The sequence below is a fragment of the Dermochelys coriacea genome, chromosome 3 (genome assembly GCF_009764565.3).
Source record: "Dermochelys coriacea isolate rDerCor1 chromosome 3, rDerCor1.pri.v4, whole genome shotgun sequence".
Taxonomy (NCBI): Eukaryota; Metazoa; Chordata; order Testudines; family Dermochelyidae; genus Dermochelys; species Dermochelys coriacea.
This window is the reverse complement of record NC_050070.1, coordinates 196717762-196740386: the sequence shown is the minus strand read 5'-3', so window position 1 is coordinate 196740386 and position 22625 is coordinate 196717762. Positions and strand designations below refer to the sequence as shown.

At 38.2% G+C, this 22625-nt stretch overlaps 1 protein-coding gene across 18 annotated transcripts in view; it reads left to right on the top strand.

The window, feature by feature from the left end:
- Positions 1–22625, top strand: part of EHBP1 (EH domain binding protein 1) — a 320670-nt gene that overhangs the window by 76798 nt on the left and 221247 nt on the right. For all 18 annotated transcript variants that reach the window (XM_038394218.2, XM_038394219.2, XM_043512052.1 and 15 more), the window contains exon 5: positions 12114–12167. In XM_038394218.2, coding sequence (XP_038250146.1) covers positions 12114–12167 — 54 coding nt within the window. The remainder of the gene's footprint in view (positions 1–12113; positions 12168–22625) is intronic.

Here is a 22625-nt window from a genome sequence, read left to right as displayed (position 1 = left end):
AACAGCTCTTTAGTGGAAGTGAAAGATCCACTGAAAGAACTCAGTGTGAAGGGAGAGTCTGCTATAGATTTAATACTTGGCATAAGTATATTCAATGTAGCCATGTCTTCTAACAAACAGCAATTGTTTGTGTTGATTAAAGTATTAAGATCACAGGCAAGCTGCTGGCTTTATATCCATGTTGGCAAAGTGAAACATGTTGCTCTTACAAGCTTCATAAGAATCAAAGATAATGTACCGACACAGTGCTGCTGTTTGTTAAGCAGTGATCTGAAATAGTAGTGTAGGAATAGAGCAGACTCCAAAATAGACAGCCATGTGTTTTGGGACATGATACATAGGGTAGTGGCTCTGAATTTGGAGTGGCTGTTGAAATGTGTTACTGGTAGGATTAGGAGATAAGTCTAGGCTTCAAGTCCTGATGAGAATGTTAGGAATATCCTCTTCAGTAGTCACCAGTGTATACTTGAGAACTTACGAATAAAGTGTATGTGATTAGTCGAGAGACCTGATATTTTGTTATCTAAAAGTCCTTATTTTATACTATTAGCTTGTTTCCTACATTATGTTTGTATTTCACACACATGCACAGCTGTGTATTGAAGAGGTGATACCTCCTCCTGCCCATTCCCATTTCAAAAGATACTCATCAAATTGATTTTTGGATTGATGATAAAGCTTTATAATGCTCCAAGTCATTTAAGAGAAGCATGGTACTGAAATATAAATTCATCAACCTTTCTCAAGTATTTCTAGTTTCTGTCCTGATAGCTAATTTAAATAAAAAGTTCTTTCTGTTCTATAAGATTGTCTTCTTTCTTTAGCATACTCTACATTTCTATCTCAGTTATGTTTTGAAATTGTCAACCAAAATGGGAAGGAAGAAGTATTGTGAAATAATAAATCCACTTTGTTTACCTTTGTGATTTGTAATGCTTTCATAGAACAGGAAATGCTTGTTGGCTTATGTATCACCTTAGAAGTTCTTTTTTAGGGTCACTGTGCAATACAGGTTTAACTTATTTTAAATCACTTGCAAATATATAATGTGTGTGTGTGTGTGTGTATGAGAAATATTCAGTGTCATGTAAGTCACATGCAGAAAAGCTATATGAATATACTATTTGTGAAGAACTGTGAAGGTTTAAGCCACAGTATCACTATTCCTAGGTTTAAGAACCAAAATAATACTTTGGTGGAAAAACTACTCTTTCTTTCTGGCTAGGAATAGACTTCATTCCTATAGTGGTGGTAATTTTTTTGGGGGGGGTGAGGGGGTCAGCAGTACATATGGTTTATCATACAGATATAGGGTCTCAGGCCTTGTCTACACTACCAAGTTTTGTCACCAAAAATTGCCTTTGGGCAACAAAACAGCAAGAGCATACACACTATAATGGGACTTTTGTTGCAAAAAATGCCCAGTTTTGGCAACAAAAAACTTCCACTCATACGAGAGACTTTTGTCTTTTCCCCTCCGTTTATTGTCGACAAAGATCCAGTGTAGACACTGCTGATTGTTTTGTTTTGTCGACAGAACTGGCTTCCGCCAGTATCCCACAATGCCTGCCCTGATTGCTCTGCTCAGTGTTTTGATCTCTGCTGCCCTGCAGGCATGCGCCCCTCCCCTTTCAAAGCTCCAAAGTATCTGTGTGCTGCTCCATTTGGGGAACAAACAAAGAGTGAATCATTGGAATGCTCCCTAGTGCAGGGCATAACAGCACAACAGCAGACAGAGTGCTGCCGGAGGGGGAGGGGGACAAACTGCTGGGCTGCTTTGCCATTCCTCAACACGGAGAGCTCACAGCGACTCATGATGCTGCTCTCGGCAGCTGAGGGGGCTGTGGGAGAACTTGGGAGAGAATCCCAAGATGCGCAGTGATCAGCTCTTCCTTCCCACAACACTGTATTGTGGGATATATACCCAGGGTGCATTGCTCACCCTGTCAATGATGGTGTCCCCAATGTGGACATGATCTGTCGACGGAGGGAGCAGGTGTGAACACCCTTTGGCGATTTTTGTTTTGTCGACTTTTGGGTGTCGACATAAGTTCCTTGTCAACAAAACTTGGTAATGTAGACAAGGCCTTAAAAAGGGAAAAGATTGCCAGTTCCTCATTCTTTTGCTCTCACATCCACAAATTATTTATTTTTTTAGAATTATTAAAGGGCACCCATCTGAGCACAGAAATTTTAAATAACACAAGTAACTAAGATCAAATAAGATCTGAAGGGAAGATTTTTCAAAGGCAGAAGTGGGGGTGGGCAGAGGTGTTAGACACCTATCTTCCCTTTGTGTCTTTGAAAATTTCCTCTGCAGACAACCCAGAGTACAGCTCTTAACAGAAGAACTTTACGCTTTGATCCAAGTGCTACCCTCTGATTTCACATGCCAAACAATTACAGTTTCTACACAGCTCACTGGAAGGGAGGCTTCTGGACTATAAGGTGATCATGTTACAATGTCTGGTTTCAGAGTAGCAGCCGTGTTAGTCTGTATTCGCAAAAAGAAAAGGAGTACTTGTGGCACCTTAGAGACTAACAAATTTATTTGAGCATAAGCTTTCGTGAGCTACAGCTCACTTCATCGGACGCATTCAGTCAAGCAAGAGACTAATCTATGTTCACAAAGCCCTCTCTTCCTCGTACACTTTGTACACCCCATGATGTAGAGTTGTGTTTATCTATAAATTGAGAGAAACATGCACCTTCTTAGCATGCTCCCGTACTGTAATAGTCCATTTAACTGGTTTAATTTCTTTTGGTTTGAATTCCTCTGTCTCCTGTCCTTCAGAGTGGAAAGTATGGTGATTCCAATAGCCCGTATTAAGTATATATAGTATAAGTTGAAACCATTCTTTAGGCTGATATATAGTGGTTGCACAGAATAATGGTATTATGGCAAGGACACCATCAAGCTACAGTACTTTTGGCACCCTCGCATCTCTTCACAGAAAATAATCCTAGTAGGTATGCTTCAGCAGCACCCAGAAAGGTTCATAATGGGAGAAAGCTTCACTTAGAGACAAGAAAATCCCTTTCTCCTCGCACCCTTTTCACTTTGAAGAAGGATATCTGCTGAATATAGGGAGAAAACCAAAACCTGCTTTAGGATTCTTGTAGGGCCAAGTGGAATTTTAATTATGGGATTGTTTCATAATCAGTCATAATTTAAACCAGTTTTTACAGTTATTATCTTAATATGAGATGTTATTAACAGTTGTATAGTCATGTTTTGCTTGATTCTTAAATACTTGTAGTATGAGTAAACAGTGCTTATCATAAAACTTAAGTTTATAAGCACTGTCATTAATTGGTGGTGTGCTTTTTTCCATCTTCATTAATTGTGATATAATATTTAAATACTGAGGAGTAACAGAATGTCTTTAATAATTTTATATTTATTGTTAGACTGTAAAGTAATAGCGAGAGCCCTTCAGTGTTTAATTTAGGCAACCTTTTAAAATTTCCTAGCCTCTTTCTCCGCCTCATGTCAGACCCAAATGCAGATTTTGAAAAGTAGATGTTAACTATAATTAAACAAAATGCAATAATCTAATCTGTATAATGATGCCCCACAGCAGGATACGTATTCTGGAGTTATTTAGTAATGCCTTCACTGCTTTATAATACGTGTTCAAAGCACTGTACAAGCCATAACTAATTAACTCTACCAGCAACCTTATGAGGTAGATATTCTCCCTTTTTACAGATGGGGAAACCAATCAAAGAGGTTATGCGACTTTCCAACAGAAACGCAGTCAATGGTAGAGCTGGAGTTAGAGTTTAGTACTAGTGCCTTTTCCCCAAACTTGTGTTTATTCCTCTAACCGTCAATTCGGTGGTCCATCCATGTTCACCAAAGGACTTAAGCTCATGTTTAACTTAAAGCATGTATTGAAGTCCCACTGGAACTTAAAGTGAAGCATGTGCTAAATTAAGTGCTTTGCTGAATAGGTATGCACATGCTCAGATTATTTTCTGAATTAGAGGCCCTAGATCCCAATTCTTTCAAAACTGGTACAGGCTTTATGTCCACACTAAGTTGTACCAAATTAACTCAAGCTGTTAAAACCTTATTTGCTTAAATCAGTGCATCCCTCTTATGTGGACTCTCTTAAATAGGTTTCAGAGTAGCAGCCGTGTTAGTCTGTATTCGCAAAAAGAAAAGGAGTACTTGTGGCACCTTAGAGACTAACAAATTTATTAGAGCATAAGCTTTCGTGAGCATCCGATGAAGTGAGCTGTAAGCTTACGAAAGCTTATGCTCTAATAAATTTGTTAGTCTCTAATGTGCCACAAGTACTCCTTTTTTTTTAAATAGGTTTATATCACTTTAGGTTAAGTCGGTAAGCTAAATCAATGTAAGGCACTCTTAAACAACACCCAGACAGGGGTTGCACCAAAATGAAATCAATTTCTAAACTGATTTAGTTAAATTGGTACAATACACGTGTGAAGAGAAGGTCAGAGTGCTTCTTCAAGTGTATGTAACAGTATCCAGGCACCACATCTAGGGTGAAAATATGAAAATTTTTATTTTATAAAACTAGTAGAGTGAATACTAAAACAAAGATATGTATTAATGCTCTGCATGAAGAGTTTGGTCTGTTACTTCAGAATGGTAAAAATGTTGAAGCTTGTCATGGAACAATAATCATCCACCAGACTCTCCTGATTGTGAGAGCTCTGGAAAAAGAGGGTACATTTCTTTTAGGTACATAGGAGTTAGTGACGAACTGTAATATTAAGAATTCACAGTGACATATATACAGTGGCCAAAAGTATGTTTGCTTTTAAAGTGTCGAAAGCTCATGTTGCCGCTTGAAGAGAATTAGCAGTAGCAACTTCATCTGAAGGCTGTAGCTCAGAGAACTTTAAAGCAGTAGCTGCCTTTTTAACTTAGTCCCGAAATACTGTGTGTGTCAGAAATACTGTGTGAAAGTCCCTGAAACACAAGGAGCCATTACTGCTAGGTAAGGAACAAGAAGAGATAGAATAGGGAGAGGCACGTGCTGCACGAGAAAGTAAAGTTTGGAGAGAACCATTCATACAAAGCAGCAATGAAACAAGTACCCCAACATTACCAATCAAACCAAGCTTTTTATAGGGACTTCAATAAGTATTTCCCTAAGAAAGACTTCCCTTCAGTCTGCTACCACTTATTTAATGTGATTCTCTGGTAGAGGTTAAGGTTTGCACTTTAAATGCCAAATGTATTTGTATCAGTTTAGAAGAGAACAGTGGCTTGTCTTGACACAGTGGTGGATCTTCAGTGGTAGAGAAAATGGCAGTCTAGACCTCATAGTGTGTAAGTTGTAAGACCCGTAAAGTCAAGACTTGACAAGTGCGCTTGACTATTGTGATAAGTAAGGTTTTCTGGGTTTGCGGGGGGGCTAATGCCATAAACATCTGCAAAACCTTTTAAAAATATTTTTTTCTGATCCATATAATTGAGAAGAAAACAAGCTGAATGTGAACTGAGTCTAAACCAGTGCAGTGCTGTCTCCTACATCTGCAGATGGACAACTCCAGTGCCTCTGATGCAGCTGAAAGCTTTCCCAGGACTCAGCAGAATGAAAACTGTGATGGGTTTTCTAGGCTTTTAATGAGATCTCTTCCTTGTAAGCAGCAGTAAAACTGACAAGTTTTGGGACAGTTTTTAAATCTTCTGCAGCTTAGAAAAGCTATGCATAAATTCAGAGGCAGAAAGAGGACCCAAGGTTGGAGACTGGTATGGAGTAGCATAATTGAACACTCAGTGCAAAATTAAGCCTCCTTAAGTTACGTTGACGTACAGCCACTGCAGTAATTAAATTGGCTTTGTGTGTTCACACTATGCTCTTTCTGTCAGTGGTGCATGTCCTCACCAGGTGTGCTTGCACCAATTTAACTGTCAGTGTGGGGCATTGTGTGGCACTGACAGCTGGAGCTCGGCCTCCAGTGCAGGGGTTGGGCTGTCAGCCTTGGAGGAAGTGCTTAGGCTGTCAGATTCCAGGGACTGACAGCCAGAAGAGTCTGAAAGGCAGCAACAGGCAATGTAAGTGTCTACACTGACACTGCATCAAACTAATTACATCGACCTAAGCGCTACGCCTCTCGCAGAGGTGGTGTTATTAAGTCAGTGGGCAACTTACATCAGCGAAAGCTACATTTTAGTGTAGACGCTACAGAGTTAAGTCGACTAGTAGTGTAGACCAGGCCACACCCTCCAACAGCTCGAGTGAAAGGGAGTAAGAAAGGATGTGCTGAGGTCACTGATACATTTGACAAACCTCACTCAACTCGAAATGGCTGCTGGTTGGGGAAGTTGCTGCCCAGCTATTGTTCTCTCTCTTGCTATTTCCTCCTACCATTGCAAATATGGAAATTACTTCGAAGACCTACAGAATTTAATGGAGACTGCTCAACTTTCTCTAGGCTTTTGGAACCCTCCCTATAGCAGGGATCTAATTCTCTGTTAAATTCTGTGTTGAATGGGGTGAGCTCTGAGCAACAGAGCGCAGAGTGAGAAATCTGCTATATTAGAATCTATTGCTGCAGTTCCCCTTTCCCTTGCTCAGGAGGGATGTAGCTTCCATGACAGTTGGAAACAGGGGCACTGGAACAGAGCGGGCAGGAGATTTCCTGAGTCCATCACTTAGCACTGCCAGGGACTGTTCTGGCAGAAAGGCTGGTGTACCACGGCACTCTAATGACCCCATGAGGAGACAACAGTTACACTTCTGAACTACCTAGCCAAAGCTGAGAAAGATGGTGTCCCAAAGCAAGGTTCTTGGGCTGAACTCTTGTAGGAATCCTATTCTTTCCCCAGCAAGTTGCGGGGAGGCTTGGCTTCTCATGTGCATATTGCTCTTGGACATTGGGTGACTTCTTTCATAGTAGCTCTCTGGCTATTAGGTATCTAGAAAGTTTTTTGAGATTTATGGGTAATGGAGTTAATGGAGGGTGGAAATAAGCGTGTTTGTTGGTAGGAGTGTGATAAGGTGAGGAGAGAGAGATGAGATAAATTAGAAAAGAGAAGTGGGGGAGACAAGGTTATCTCTTGAGGTTAACCTCAGAGTGCTGATTTTTACATTTATAAAATAAATTCTTGTAAAGGAAGAAGAGCAATTTACAGAAGCTTAGGTGAAATTTGACAGTCTTTCAGTCCATTTATCTAAGGGCTCCTAATTTCCATTTCAGGATGAAACCATAATAAATATTGGGCAAAGAATGTAATTGTTTGTACAGGGCATGTTGATAAACAAAACTAAAAAGTCAACAAAACTAAAAACCTGTGTAGTGTAGACTTATGTGCTGGGGCTAGCGTGAACAGGGTTTGGGCTCAGAGGGACGTTAAGGCAGCTTAATGTCAACTTTACCTGTGTGCCTTTGTTTTTCAGGATTTAAGCATCATTTGCCATTGAGTGTGTATGGAATTTATTCCCCTTAGACAGCTTTTGCTGTATTTATTCATTTATTATTTCATTTATTCATGTTTGTCCTATTGAGACACATTGGTATAGTTAAGGTGAGCCAGGGTTTTATAGGTTGCTATGGGCATTTGAGCCCACCTGCTGGATTTTACAGGAAAAACTGCTCTTCCAACACCACGTTTTGAATCAACTGTATCACAACCTGGTTACAAACAGGTGATAAGTTGTAGTGTGCTTTCTGGGTCCTTCACAAGTAGGGTAGGAATATATGCGTTGTGGTATGTCCGCCGGATGGGCTTCAGTAGACTAAAAATCTTAGATGTTACTATACATAGGCTAAAGTGATTTTTTTTTCTTTAACTATTATTTAGCCAGTTTTTTTCAATCTGGGTAAAGTATACCCCCTTCACTGAGGACTCCTTACATACTAGATTTGAAGCGCCAAAATTCAGCCACTTGAGTTTTGTGCGAGGGCAATAGTTGGGGAGTGAGGAGAGGCAGTAAGATTTTATTTTGAAAGCGGGGGTGGGGGAGAGATTTTTTTTTTTCTGCCAGTGTAAATCCAAAACAGATGAAAGGATTTGCTCAACTTTAAACATGTCACCTTTTAGCAGAGAGCAAGCATTGAAAATGTCAGCCCCAAAGGGGAACATGTCAGAGCATGTGGAAATGAGAATGAAATGGAAACTGTATTATAACCATAAATGCAGAGGTACCTATTGATGACTACTACAACAAAGTTATTGAGTAACTAGGAAGTGACTATACATGTACTTCAGTGAAATTCTAAATAAATCATTATAGCAACAAGAATGAAGCAAGAGTAGTTTGCTCTCTCCTCAGAACCCTGAGGTGTATGTGCAGAGCTGTCCCTTGGGAATGGTGAATCTGGGTGACCGCTCCAGACCCCACACTTCCCCAGTTCGAAGTGAAAGGTCGGTCCCGGAAGTGATGGATTCGTCACTTCCACCCCGGGCCCTGCACCCCACTAGGGATGGCCCTGTGAATGTGTATAGATTTATTCAGAGTTTTCCATATTTGAGGGATATTAAAGATTAGCAACATATATATTTAATTAAAACACATACATTAAGTTTGTAATTGGCTTTAAAGAGGAAATGTACAGCATGTGTGCTAAATATGAATCCTTTTAATGATGTATTGTTATGCCTTCTGGCATTTTTATTTTTGTAAGACTTTGTTAGAGAAATACAAAAAAGGAAAACTGTAGTTTGATTTTAACTGTTTAACTTAGGTTATTTTATTTTTTAAAATACATTTTTATTAATTATATGAAAAAGTACTTACATCATACTTTAGCAGCATGTGAGAACTGTGCATCTAAATCAATAAGTAACCTTTGCAATATAAAAATGTACTGCATCCATATCCATAAGATTTTAGAAATACACTGTCAAAAGGCCTGATTCTGTAAACATTACAGGTTTAATCTAGCATCAGTTGAAGTCAATGGAAAGGCTTCAGTTTCCTTCAAAGGGCCTTCGATCAGATCCTACAAAAATATTGTTGTTTTTGGTTGCAAGATTGTTCCCTGATTTTATAAGTGGTAGAGGTATAAGCTCTCACAGAAAATACCCCTCCCTCCCAAAAAAAGGCTAGACAAAATATTAAAGATATTAGTCACTTATTTTTTCAGGCAGTAGGATATTAAAACATAGAATGATTAATGATCTCTTTATGCAGCTTCCATACTATATTAAAGAACATTTTTTAAAAACAAGGTAATAACCCTAGGATAAATCATTAAAATGACAAGTATTAATAGCTGGATGGTGGAAAATGGTTTATGTGCTATTGATATGAGGTATAGTAAGTCAGCCAAGTCATCGTACAATTCCATTAATTTTGTTTATGTTCTACAAAGTTGATTAAAATGATGCACATGTTATTACGTGATCTTATAATTACAAGTACCTTAATTTCAGCATGGGGCTATCCAGAGATATACCTTGTGTGTGTATCTTAAACCATTATAACTTATGGCTAATAGTTCTTTCTTTTTTTTAACTTAATTAAAGTCGTATAGGATGGTTTGTAGCTAGTTGCTGGAAACATTTGTTTTGACTTTTTGTACTCTAAATGCACCCCACAGTAATAGATGTCAAATAAATTTTAAAACACACATTTTACTGCTGTGACCTTTGTAGCCATTAAATATAGCCCCATTACATCAGTTAGCAAACAATCAGACTGATGAAGAACAATACATCTGATGAAGTAAGCTGTAGCTTACGAAAGCTTATACTCAAATAAATTTGTTAGTCTCTAAGGTGCCACAAGTACTCCTTTTCTTTTTGCGAATATAGACTAACTATACTAACACGGCTGCTACTCTGAAACTTGTCTAGCTAAGGTGCCAAGGACTCTGCAGGAAATTGAGCCCACCCTGCTGGATTTTTCAGGAAGGACAGCTCTTCAGCTGTCTCCATAGCATAATACAGTATTTATAATGTGTGTAATATGACACTTCCAGAGAAACACTATCACAATGGAGGAATCACAATCACTATATAACTAAACAATCACTATCACAAAAGAGAGGAATTATTTAACAGAGTAATTATTCTGACTTCCTGATGTGGAAATCACTAAGAATTCCTTTTCAGCATTTATTTGTAGGCTAGTTATTTACAAGGTCATTAATTATATTCATTTTAGAGAGATGTCTCGTCAAGGGATCTCTCCAATCCATTTGTAAGGAAGATAAAATACTGTTACACAGTGCTTCCTTAATGATTCTGTATTGACCTGGAACAAAATGAAAAATTAAGAAAAGCATGGATGATTAGGAAGAGAATAGTTCAAAGTGAGTTGAGAAGGAAGGATAATACAGTCTTGAAGCACGCTTGAAAGAAAAGAGGTGGTATGGATTAGGGTAAAAAAAAAAGCAAAATCTCTGTTCAGTTTTATACTTCAGTTTACAGTGATAGAATAAAATTGCTTTAATAGATTAAAATTGTAGACGGGATTCAGATAAGAGAAACAAAAATGATTAAAGGGCTAAGGGATTGAATTTATGCATAACATGGTCAAATGATGACTATGGGGATATGTCATCCATCTACAAGTATTTGAAAGAGGTAAACACTAAGGTGGCAAAGGAATAATTGAATGGTTCAAGGGCTATAAGTAGGGATAATAGGATGAAATTGAGGAATGGAAAAAGTCTGAATATCAGGGAAAAATCCTAAAACTGAGTTCTGTTAGTATGAGAAACAATCTCCCAAGGGAAATGGTATAATTTTGCCGTGTTAGAGATATTTAAAACTAGATTGGACAAAGTACCACAATAGAAAACTTCTGTGAGAAAAATCCTGCATTATTGTTGGAAAGGGCATGAACTCAATCACTTAATGTTTTCCTCAGATCTTAATTTCTAATAACTTTAATGTATATTAGATCACTGAGTTGAGATGGACATAGCTTATTACCAGGGATCCTAGAAATCCATTTGCCACTGAAAAATGCGGAATTTGTGTTTTTACAGAGAGTCTTTAGTTTACATTTTGTGAAAACATAAAAACATATTAATTATTAACTAAATTTTACTGAAGTAACAATGTCACTTATTTAGTATGCTCAACCTCCCCCTCTTGCGGCTGATTTTTGAATGTGCTTTAAATTTACAGTGGAACACCATTTATCCGATCTAATTGGAACTGGGGCCAGATCGGATAATCAAAAATTGGGATAATCCGGAGAATTGGCAAAGAGCCATCTCTTATTTTAAGATTGGAGGAGGGGTGGCTGAGAGCCCAAGCCCCAGCCGCCTGGTGCTGACAGCCTGAGCCCCGTCACTGTCAGCACCAGGCGACTGGTGGGTCAGTTAATACGGAGAGCCAGATAATGGAAGCTTGAATAAATGGGGTTCTACTGCATCTCAGTAAAACATTGCATTCAACTGATACCTACATATATTGTAGATAAGAAAACTAAACTTCTGTATTTCATTTTAATCACAGAAAAACACACTATTTATTTATTTATTTATTTACTTATTTTATGGAAGAATTTTGTTTTTTTAATCATGGAAAACTAGGATCCCTGCTCATTTCCTCACGTTACTGTCTAGCATATGAAGCCTATCATGCATGTTACTGTGGGGGGGGGGGGGGGTAAAAGTGGTCTTATTCCCTGAACAAGAGTTGACTGAAAAAGGAGGTCATTCTCAAGCAGGATGGGTGTTGGTGTAACTTATGGTGACATGAGAGATTCTACCTGAAGAGTTGCGTTATGTTCCCTGATCACACAGATGGTCCTTAGGCTTGTGAAGATGGGGATAGGGACTTGACTTCTGCTGTACAAGAGCTAACTGTTTGATCTAGGCAGGAGCTTAGCTTCTGCCTCCGTTCTCTGCAAGATGTGGGACTATGGTGTAGTTATCAAGAAGGAAGGGGTTTGGTAAATTAAATGGAAAAATTGAGGAACCTCAGTGAAGGGTGGTAGAATCATAGGCTCTGTTCTGAATACATCTCTTGCTTGTACCAGTCCACCGTCAGTGAAAGTTTTATGGAGGTATTACGTACTGAAAGCTGTGAGTTGGCTAAAATATTTTTTCTGTGCCTCATCTCCATCAAATAAGGAAACCTAAATAAATAAGTGGCAATGGTGAGTCAGTTGCAGTTTCTTATATCTGGGTAATTTTTAGATTAATTTTTTTTTCTTTTTTTCCAGGATCCCCATGCTGAGGAATTTGAAGACAAAGAGTGGACATTTGTCATAGAGAATGTAAGTCAGAACATAGTCATGTTTTTCTTTTTATGTGTTTCAGAGTAGCAGCCGTGTTAGTCTGTATTGGCAAAAAGAAAAGGAGTACCGGTGGCACCTTAGAGACTAACAAATTTATTAGAGCATAAGCTTTCGTGAGCTACAGCTCACTTCATCGGATGCATTTGGTGGAAAAAACAGAGGAGAGATTTATATACACACACACACAGAGAACATGTGTGTTTTATGTGTGTGACACTTAATGATTTTGAAGGTTCAGATGACTCGTATTAAGACTATTGAAAAAGGAGTGGGTTAAGTTTGAGCTGTTAAAAACCAAAACTTAAACATTAAACCACAATAACAGCAATAAAATTGCCTCATTAAAATAACTGCTGTATATATCTGTATTGAAATCCAGTTGGGATGCAAAAATATTTTGCAATGTAGGGAGGCAATTTTAAGCTAACATCAGAATCCTTCTTGCTTTAATTTCATGAACACTGGAGGGAACGTGTGTTAAGAGCGGGATACTAAACTTGCAGTTCTTGAATTGCATTTGGCACTTCATGGTCTCATGTGCAGCTTTTTCCCTTTTTATGATGATAATCGTTAACGCTGATAAAGTGCTGTTCATCTGTAGGGTTCCAAAATCCTTTGCAAAGGAGGTCAGTATCATTATCCCCATTTTACAGATGGTGAAACTGAGACAGAGGGAGATAAAATGACTGGCCCAGGGTCACTCAGCAGTCCACCGATGGAGCTAGGATTTGAACCTAGTTGTCCTGGATTCCAGTCCAGTGCCCTCTTCACTAGATCATACTGTGCCTGTCTTGTGTGTTTAAAAAAAGATGACTAACTCTTCAGGTTGACCTCTGTGTATCCCCCCCTTATTGAGACAAAAGTGTTGTGCTTTCAGAACTCTCTAGGAAGAGTTGATGAATATTTTGCATAAGTGAAAATGCACAAGATGGAAGGCAGGAATAGGGAGATCAAATGAAAGTTAAGAAAAAAGCCCTCAAAATATTGAGAGACTTGTGATAAAATCGCCAAAATTGGCAACATTGCACAATATGGTCAGCATAACTTTTATGATAGGTGATGGTGCGTTCATATTTATGTATTCATAATATAAGGAAAGAACCAAACTTAATCCTACGAATTCAACTTGGATTCTGAGAGTTAACAGAAAAAATTACCTTTTTCTTGTAAACTGAACATACTTGATGGAGAAATTATTGCAAGACAAACATGGTATTCCACAATACCATTGATAGTCACTTTTTAGAGCAGATTTGAACTTTAATTATTTGACTAGTGCAAAATTGTTCAAATACATCCAGTGGAAACACAGGGGTGTTCTGGGTTGCTTAATAGTACCATCAAAGTAGAATCCATCTGTTGTGCTGCTTAATATGCCAAATATTCTAATGTTCCATTGATTTAAATATCATGTTAAAAGCAGAAAGCAGTTTGTCTAGGAAAGGACCATCAGCAAAGCAGTTCATTTATACTCTTGGTTTTTAAATGTCAAGTTTCTATTTTAGTTTATAAGAATTGCTAAATAGGATGTAGCTTAATTATGGTTTATCACTTAGGTCTTTTCTCACTTAGTTCATTTTAGTTAAGGGAAGTCTCCAGCTCCCCTTTTCAAGAGTTCTCCAGAGCTAAGCAAAGTACTCTGGAAGCAACAGTGCACTGTACATCCCTTCAGTCTACCCTTCTGGGTATGCTGTATTTGGGTTTCTGTGGCCTTTGTGTAAGTTCTCTTTCAAAGATTACAGTGGACAGCTGATGCACTGTTGGCAGGACTCTACCTCTTTTTCCTTTTACACAGGGAAAGATCTTGTAGTCATGTGCTCTAACATGATATGTGGAAATATCCTGAGGAATGAGTAGCACATGTGAGTGCTTAGGGTCTCTGCAGTCTTGTTTTGACTTGGCAATTCCCAATTTAACCTTATTTCCACCACCACAACCCCTGGTAGTGGCACTGAAAGGGGAAGTCATGCTAGATTCAATATTCCTCTCCCCTCAGTAGCTTGCAGCCTGACTGTCATTGGGACAGCCCTGAAATTATATATGTATAGATTATGCAGGCTTTTCCAAAACCGGTATTGAGGCAGGTATCTCTTTCACTCAACATCTGAGTGAAGTGCCAAAACAGGACACTGGAGTCCCTATGTGTCCTTGGGCAAGTCATTTAGCTACTCTTTGCCTAAGATCCCCATCTGTAAAATGGGGACAAATAGTACTTCCCTATACCTCCCTGGGGTGATGTGAGGCTAAATACATTAAAGATTGTGAGGTGCTCAAATATTACAGTAATGGGCACCATACATGTATCCAAGATAATTAATTTTTAGTCAAAACTATCTATCAGTGTATTAAGAGGGACAAAGCAAGGAGGCAGAGAGCCTATGCTAAATCTATTCATTGCCAACTTCTCCCTCTTAGGAGCCAGTTCTCTGTAGGTTTTTGAGATCTAACATTTCAAAGGTGAACTTCTTTCGCCTTATGCACCAAACTCAGTGCCCAAGTCTGACTCTGTCAGACTCCTTTAGTCTAAAAGGTAATTGAGAGCTGCACAGCAACTTTAAATCTCAGGTATAGTTTTGAGATAGACTTGAAAGCTATAGGTAAAGCCAAAAAAACCTGATCTGCTAATATACTTGAGAAGTTGGAAAAAACCTTTTTAAGGGGAATAGCACCACTCAGTGGTGAACAAAGAAATGTATGTTTGTTTGTTTGAGAAACTTGCAGTTCTGTTACCTTGGACTGATGCTTGCTTCAGAATAATCAGTTATATAGAACACCCAATTGTTAAACTTTTGTATCCTTTAGCCTTTGGACTACTATCACTGGAAGTAGTCATAGCTTTACATGATTTTTTTAAAAGGGAACATCCTTGTCATTGAATCTATGGAGGAAAGATTACAGCTGGTAATATTGGGACACTTTAGCGCCTTTGAATGTCCTGTGTTTTTATGCAGGTTGCTCCTCTGCCCTCAGATTCTGCAGGACTCTTCTTCTTGATATTTAGCAGCACCACCAAAGAGTAATAGCAAAGCCCAAAATGATTTTGGGCTAGGAAGTTCTTTCATTAACCAAAGAATCTACATCATCCTAGTATAACAACTCTTTTTAACTCTAGTTTTTGAGCCAGAACATTATTCAAACCAGCTAAAATACACTAACAAAGAATTGTTTTTGCAGTACGTCAGAATGGCAGTTCCACTGTGCACAGTATGCCAGATCACGTGTATTTGGCTTAAATTTGTAGCATCAGGTCTCAGTTGGTTAAGAGTAACAACTTGACTCAAAATTATTCCTGGTTCAGAATGTCTTAATTAGCAGTGGGTATGGCATGTGTGCAACATCGCCCATTGATTCCCATAATTTCACTGTAAATAAATGTCATAAACTTTTAAGTTAATATCTGTGATTCTGTGCTTTATCTGATCCATCTCCCTGTTCAGTGCTGGATTTTTCCTTATAGCACATTTAATTCTTTGTCTAGTCTAGTTTTAAAGTGCCCCAACAAGGGGAATTTCACCATTTCCCTTGGGTAACGATTCCACAGATTAATCCTTCCCACTGTCAGCAACTTTTTCCTAATATTTCAACTTAAATTTCCATTTTCTCAGTTTCTTCCCACTCCTTGATGTTTATTTTCTTTGTATATTTATAGATGGCTCTATTGTCCCCAATTCCACCTTGTTTTAGCTGCGCTATGAATATTTTGCTATCTGTATTTTTCCCCAACAGACAGATTTTTCCAGTCTCTTCATTTTGATAGTCTTTGCATGTTGGAGAGTGAGAATTCCATAGCTAGCAATTAGACGTGTACCATACTCTTCAAGGGTAGTGGGGTTTCAAGCAATTAAGGGTTAATAATTGGTCTATCTTACCCACTCAGTTCAGAGAGCTATATCTTCCTTCATTGCAAAACTAACCAGGAGCGATATTTTCTCTAACAGATGATCATCCCTTTCCTCATTTCTATAGTGCAGTTTGAACAGGTACTGTATTTCACTCTGCTGGCCCTCTTTCCCTTCGTGATCTAAGTCCGGGCCTCCAAAGTTAATTGTTCAAGAGATGACTTTGGTTGACCACTTCCTCGGGGAGAGGATCAAGAAGAGACTTCTCAGTAGAAAATATAAGTAAAGGGGGGAGATAAGTCTATTAAAAACATAATTAGTATCCCATAGTTTAAACTGTGTTCTGAATGTCAGAACTCCTCCCCATCTAACTGAGAGAACAGTGCATAATTATCCAAGAGTACTTTTGTCTCTAGGATACTTTCAGCACTTAGAAAAATTTTAAGTAGTGCATGATCTAGCCTGTGTTCATGCACAATTGAGCTTCCTCATAACACGGGCCTTTATTTAAAACTCCCTAGAAGACACAATTGTAGAAATGTAGTGAGTTTCAAATAAAGGCCAGTTATGTAGGGAAAGTGCAACAGCTCTTAAGTACAAGATGTATTGAATGCAATTTGTAAATTTTCTGGTTGAAGGAAAGAGAAAGGGATGGGGGCGTGGGGAGAAGCTGGGAGGCAGAAGTACAAATGGCATTTGTAGTAGTTGTTAAAAGAAACCTCTAAAGACAAATTGGTTCCAGCATTTTGAAAACTTTCACTCACCCCACCTGCAAGAATGAAGGTGGAGAGCCTCATGTTTGAAATAAATGTAATTCAAACAATGTAAATAAACCCTTATTTTCCCTTCCTAATATGTGCAGAATAATTTCTCTTCCTGTAAACATCATGAGGAAGAAAGGCTGGACTTCCCTCTGAGAGAAGGTCATCCATTGCATCAAGTTCTGTCATGGTTTTATGATACAGATAAATGGCTGCTACTAGAATCTCTGTCTGTCAAACTCACATTGTTTCTGGCTTAATCCTGCTCAACTAAATTCTTTATGATTCTTTCAGATGTTGATGAAGCTCTGGTTTCTCTGCCAGCTAGTAAACATGTAGATCCAAAGCCAAGTCTCGTTAATGTTTTCCAGGATTCGTAGGAGGCTCCTCTGTTTCCCATATTTTGTATCCATTTCACTGTTCTGTTTGATATAGGTCCTTATACCATGTTTATTACCATACTATCTAAATGCTTTTCAAATAGGGCAGTAGTTACAGCACTGTTTCTCTAAATCACGAAAGTGGTCATAGCTACATCGTTGACATTGACTTTATTCCTTTTTTTCATGCAACCGACTTATAGATTCCAAAACTAGAAGGAACCATTGTGGTCATCTAGTGTGACCTCCTGTATGACACTGGCCATAGAACTTCCCAGAAATAATTCCTAGAGCAGATCTTTTAGAAAAACATCCAATCTTGACTTTAAAACGGTCAGTGATAGAGAATCCACTGTAGCTCTTGATAAATTGTTCCAGGGGTTAATTATCTTCTTTGTTAAAATTATACACTTATTTCCAGTCCAAATTTGTCTAGTTTTAACTTCCAACTATTTGATTGTGTTATACTTTCTCTGCTAAATTGAACAGCCCATTCATTATTAAATATTTGTTCCCCATGTTGGTTCTTATAGACTGTAATCAAATCACTCCTTAACCTTCTCTTTGCTAAGCTAAGTAGATTGAGCTCCTTGAGTCTGTCACTATAAGGCAAGTTTTCTAATTCATTAATCATTCTTGGGACTCTTCACTGAACCCTCTTTAGTTTTTCAACATCCTACCTGAATTGTGGACAACAGAACTGGACACAGTACTCCAGCAGCGGTCATACCAGTGCCAAATACAGAGGTAAAATAACTTCTCTGCTCCTACTCAAGATTCCCATTTATGCATCTGAGGATCACATTGGCCTTTTTGGCCACAGTGACATACTGGGAGCTCATTTTCAGCTGATTATCCACCAAGACCCTCAAATAATTTTTAGGGTCCCTGCTTCCCAGGATACAATCCCTTATCCTGTAGGTATGGCCTACATTCTTTGTTCTTATACATGTATATTCACATTTACTTGTATTAAAACACACGTTGTTTGCTTCCTCCCAGTTTACTAAATTATCCAAACCATTCTATATTAGTGACTTGTTGTCTTCATTATTTACTAAAACATCCAATTTTTGTGTCATCTGCAAACCTTATCAGCAATTTTATGTTTTCTTGCAGGTCATTAACAGTTTGTTAAATAGCACAAGGCCAAGACTTATTAGAGCTGCATCTTTGCCATATGCAGAAAGAGCAGTGCTTCAGACTTTCCACCTTTCAACCACTGGTCCTGCAGGTGAATGAGAAGTGCTTTGTTTCTTACTTCTCTAACCTTCACTTGAAGGTGATTTAAGACAGGATTATGAAGAAAAAACTGTCTTTTCTTTTAATAGCATAAAAGAATAATCATTGACATGTAGATACAGTCCTCAAGTGCAGACTCCTGACTGAGGACCCATTCCTGGAAGTGACTGTGCTCTGTGTGCTGCTGTGCCCACACAAAGCTGCATTGACACTGGAGATCCATACAAGTGCAGCACTGCATCTACAAAAGGTCACCTGTGGGATTGAAACTGAACTGTTACTGGTTTCAGAGTAGCAGCCGTGTTAGTCTGTATTCGCAAAAAGAAAAGGAGTACTTGTGGCACCTTAGAGACTAACAAATTTATTAGAGCATAAGCTTTCGTGAGCTACAGCTCACTTCATCGGATGCATTTGGTGGAAAAAACAGAGGAGAGATTTATATACACACACACAGAGAACATGAAACAATGGGTTTATCATACACACTGTAAGGAGAGTGATCACTTAAGATAAGCCATCACCAACAGCAGGGGGGGGAAGGAGGAAAACCTTTCATGGTGACAAGCAGGTAGGCTAATTCCAGCAGTTAACAAGAATATCAGAGGAACAGTGGGGGGTGGGGTGGGAGGGAGAAATACCATGGGGAAATAGTTTTACTTTGTGTAATGACTCATCCATTCCCAGTCTCTATTCAAGCCTAAGTTAATTGTATCCAGTTTGCAAATTAATTCCAATTCAGCAGTCTCTCGTTGGAGTCTGTTTTTGAAGCTTTTTTGTTGAAGTATAGCCACTCTTAGGTCTGTGATCGAGTGACCAGAGAGATTGAAGTGTTCTCCAACTGGTTTTTGAATGTTATAATTCTTGACGTCTGATTTGTGTCCATTCATTCTTTTACATAGAGACTGTCCAGTTTGGCCAATGTACATGGCAGAGGGGCATTGCTGGCACATGATGGCATATATCACATTGGTAGATGCGCAGGTGAAGGAGCCTCTGATAGTGTGGCTGATGTGATTAGGCCCTATGATGGTATCCCCTGAATAGATATGTGGACAGAGTTGGCAACGGGCTTTGTTGCAAGGATAGGTTCCTGGGTTAGTGGTTCTGTTGTGTGGTGTGTGGTTGCTGGTGAGTATTTGCTTCAGATTGGGGGGCTGTCTGTAAGCAAGGACTGGTCTGTCTCCCAAGATCTGAGAGAGCGATGGCTCGTCCTTCAGGATAGGTTGTAGATCCTTGATGATGCGTTGGAGAGGTTTTAGTTGGGGGCTGAAGGTGATGGCTAGTGGCGTTTTGTTGTTTTCTTTGTTGGGCCTGTCCTGTAGTAGGTGACTTCTGGGTACTCTTCTGGCTCTGTCAATCTGAACTGTTACTATGTTCTAATAGTGAGATATTGTGCTGGATCCTTTGCATATGTATCTTCTACACTGATTTTTCTGATGTTCAGGGTTGTTCTTTCAGAACAATTGGGTATGCTGTTTAAGTCTTTTTGAAGGTTTCGAGAAGAAAGCATCATGAAGGAGACAGATCTACTGAATCCATTCCAAATTCTCCTTATCAGAGATGCTAGCCTTTTACATTGAGAATGGTTTATAATTAGACGTCAGAAGTATATCTTTTTTTATAAGATACACTCATGTTGCCAGATGTGTTTACATATCTTAACAAGCAAGATTATTTTTAAAAATTTCTTCAGAAAACTATATCCTGTCAATTCACTGGGCTGAAGAAGATTGTCTTGCTAAAAGCTTGTAATATTCTACAGCAGATAAATATTGAGGTTGACTAATTTAAGCTGAAAAGTGAGCTAGGGCTCTCTTCTCTTTTGTTGTATATTGCTCTCATATAAATTGAACCCAAACAAGTTTTATGGGTCATGTCAATGGAGACTTATGTCCCCTAGGGTAAGACACTAAAGGGGTAGAGTGTATAAGTAGTAAATCAAGTGACACCAACAAATTAATTTCTGTTTCAACCCCATGTACAGTAATTATGAACCATTAAAATGTGGGACAAAACTTCAAAATGAGGGGAACGTGAAAAATAATACTGCAGGGAAGTATTGCACTGTTGTTTCCAAAGTTTCTGAGGAAAAATTACACAAGATAGAACCAAAGCCAGTGAGACCTAGGTTGAAATCCTGGCCCCGTTTGAAGTCAGTACAAGTTTTGCCATTGACTTCATTGGAGCCAGAATTTCAATCCTGGTGTTTAGTTCCCCTCTCAGTTACATTGGTTTTACACTGGTGTTGCTACTCTGAATTCAGTGGAATTATTCTTGATTTATACGAGAATCAAACCCAGGGTCTGGATGTCAGCAGACCTCTTCACCTGGCTAATTCTAGTACTAGATGTTTTGAAACAAATGCCAATTCAGCATAGTAACTTGAAACTCCTAGCAATTTTAGCTTGCTTTGCAAAAAAGAACTGAAATATCTGATAAGGTGATCACTTACTTCCTGATCAGCCACTGATCAGTTATTATAGAATCTTGGATATCTCTTCTAGTGTATTTTTCAAGCATGTAGGATCTTAAATTTAAATTGACTATTTGATTTATTAAAAAAGCTACATTGTTTGTTTTGTGTATTTTTCATGAAATAATGTTTGGCTTAAAATGAGAGAGAACCACGTTAGCCTTTTTCAGAATTAAATGCATGCATTTAATACTCTAGAATAGGAAGCTCATAGTTCAGACATGCTTTCCTGGTCCTTTAATTCCCCTGTCAGATTCTGCTGTATGTGATTATGTGAGCTGTGACTGGCTGGCTGTGTAAATTAGGCTGGGTATTCTCGTCTGTATATAGCTAGGAATTAAATGCTGTTTTGTCAGCCATCTCATTCTTTTTCTGCTTTAAATTTAATAGAAAATCAGAAAAGTAGTTTTTCCTTTTGCTTACATTAAATATTTAGTACTTTGTTCTAGTTCAGAAATTTTTGAGATTAGGTTTTTGAAGCAAAACTCATAACAGTCCCTGTCTTGATTGGCTGATCGGTTTCTGAATGGAAGGGTAGGAAAACTTCCTGAGTTTTGCAATGATTGGGTCTGATCCTGCATTCGTTACACATCCTTCCAGCACTGTTTGTACATATTGAGTGAAATGCTGGCTGAATTGCAGTCAGTAGCAAAACTCCCATTGACTACGTCAGAACCAAGATTTCACCCATTGTATTTAGTGGGTGTGTTGGATGTGCAAGAAATGCAGGATTGCTCACAGTATTTGTGGATGTTTTTCCTTCTGAATATTAGAACACATGAACATGAGACACTGGCCGTACTAGCCTGAGCTAGCCATAGTGTGGGCAAATGCTGTGTAAGCTTTTCTACACAACTTCATTTAAATTCTGACCTGCAGCAACCCTTATTCCTGAGCAAAGCCTGCCAGCCGTGACAAATTGTGCTAAATTATGTAGTACTATAACTTAATCTGCAGTGGATGTTTTACTTGTGACAAAACAAATATGAATCCAGGTGTCCTGAAATAAGACATCCTCTACCCCTCTTGAAATTCATATTAAATCATTTATTAAAGTGACACTATAACGTTAAAAAAACATTTCTGACCTTAATAAAAGTTTTGATAATTCAATTTGAAAGAACTTTTAAAACCTAATTTACATTTTATCATTTATGCTGTTAACATTTTACTCGTTTTGGGCAATTAAAAAAGATTAGTCAGGAAATCTTTAAATTCAATCCATCTCTTTTCTATTGTACTTTTGAAAAATATTCATTAAACATTTGTTAATCTGAATCTTTTCCCAAAAAAGGAAACATTGGGCCCAAGCTATCCTATAAATGATGAGAATTGTTTCTGATGCAATGTTAATGACCATGCACTGTAACATTTTATTTTATAATAATCTCTATAAACTGAATCAAATATTTTAATCAAGGGGCTTTTTTTTTTAACTAGGTGACCTTGCTGGTGGGGGATGTAATACTACATTCATTGTGTTAAAACATCTCAGTTTTAAAATAAGAAAGTGGTAGAAAGTATCTTATTTTGTGATATTTATACTACAATTATATTAAAGAGTTTCATAGATGAAAGATGGAAAAGGGAGAATGCTGGGAGTTGAATAGAATGGCCTAGTTATTACACTCTAGTTTTTATAAGCTCAGTAAATGCTGTAAACAATAACACTTACAATGGAATGAGTTTGATGAGGCATAATTTATATGGTTATTATTGATTCACAGTAGTAAAGCGCAATC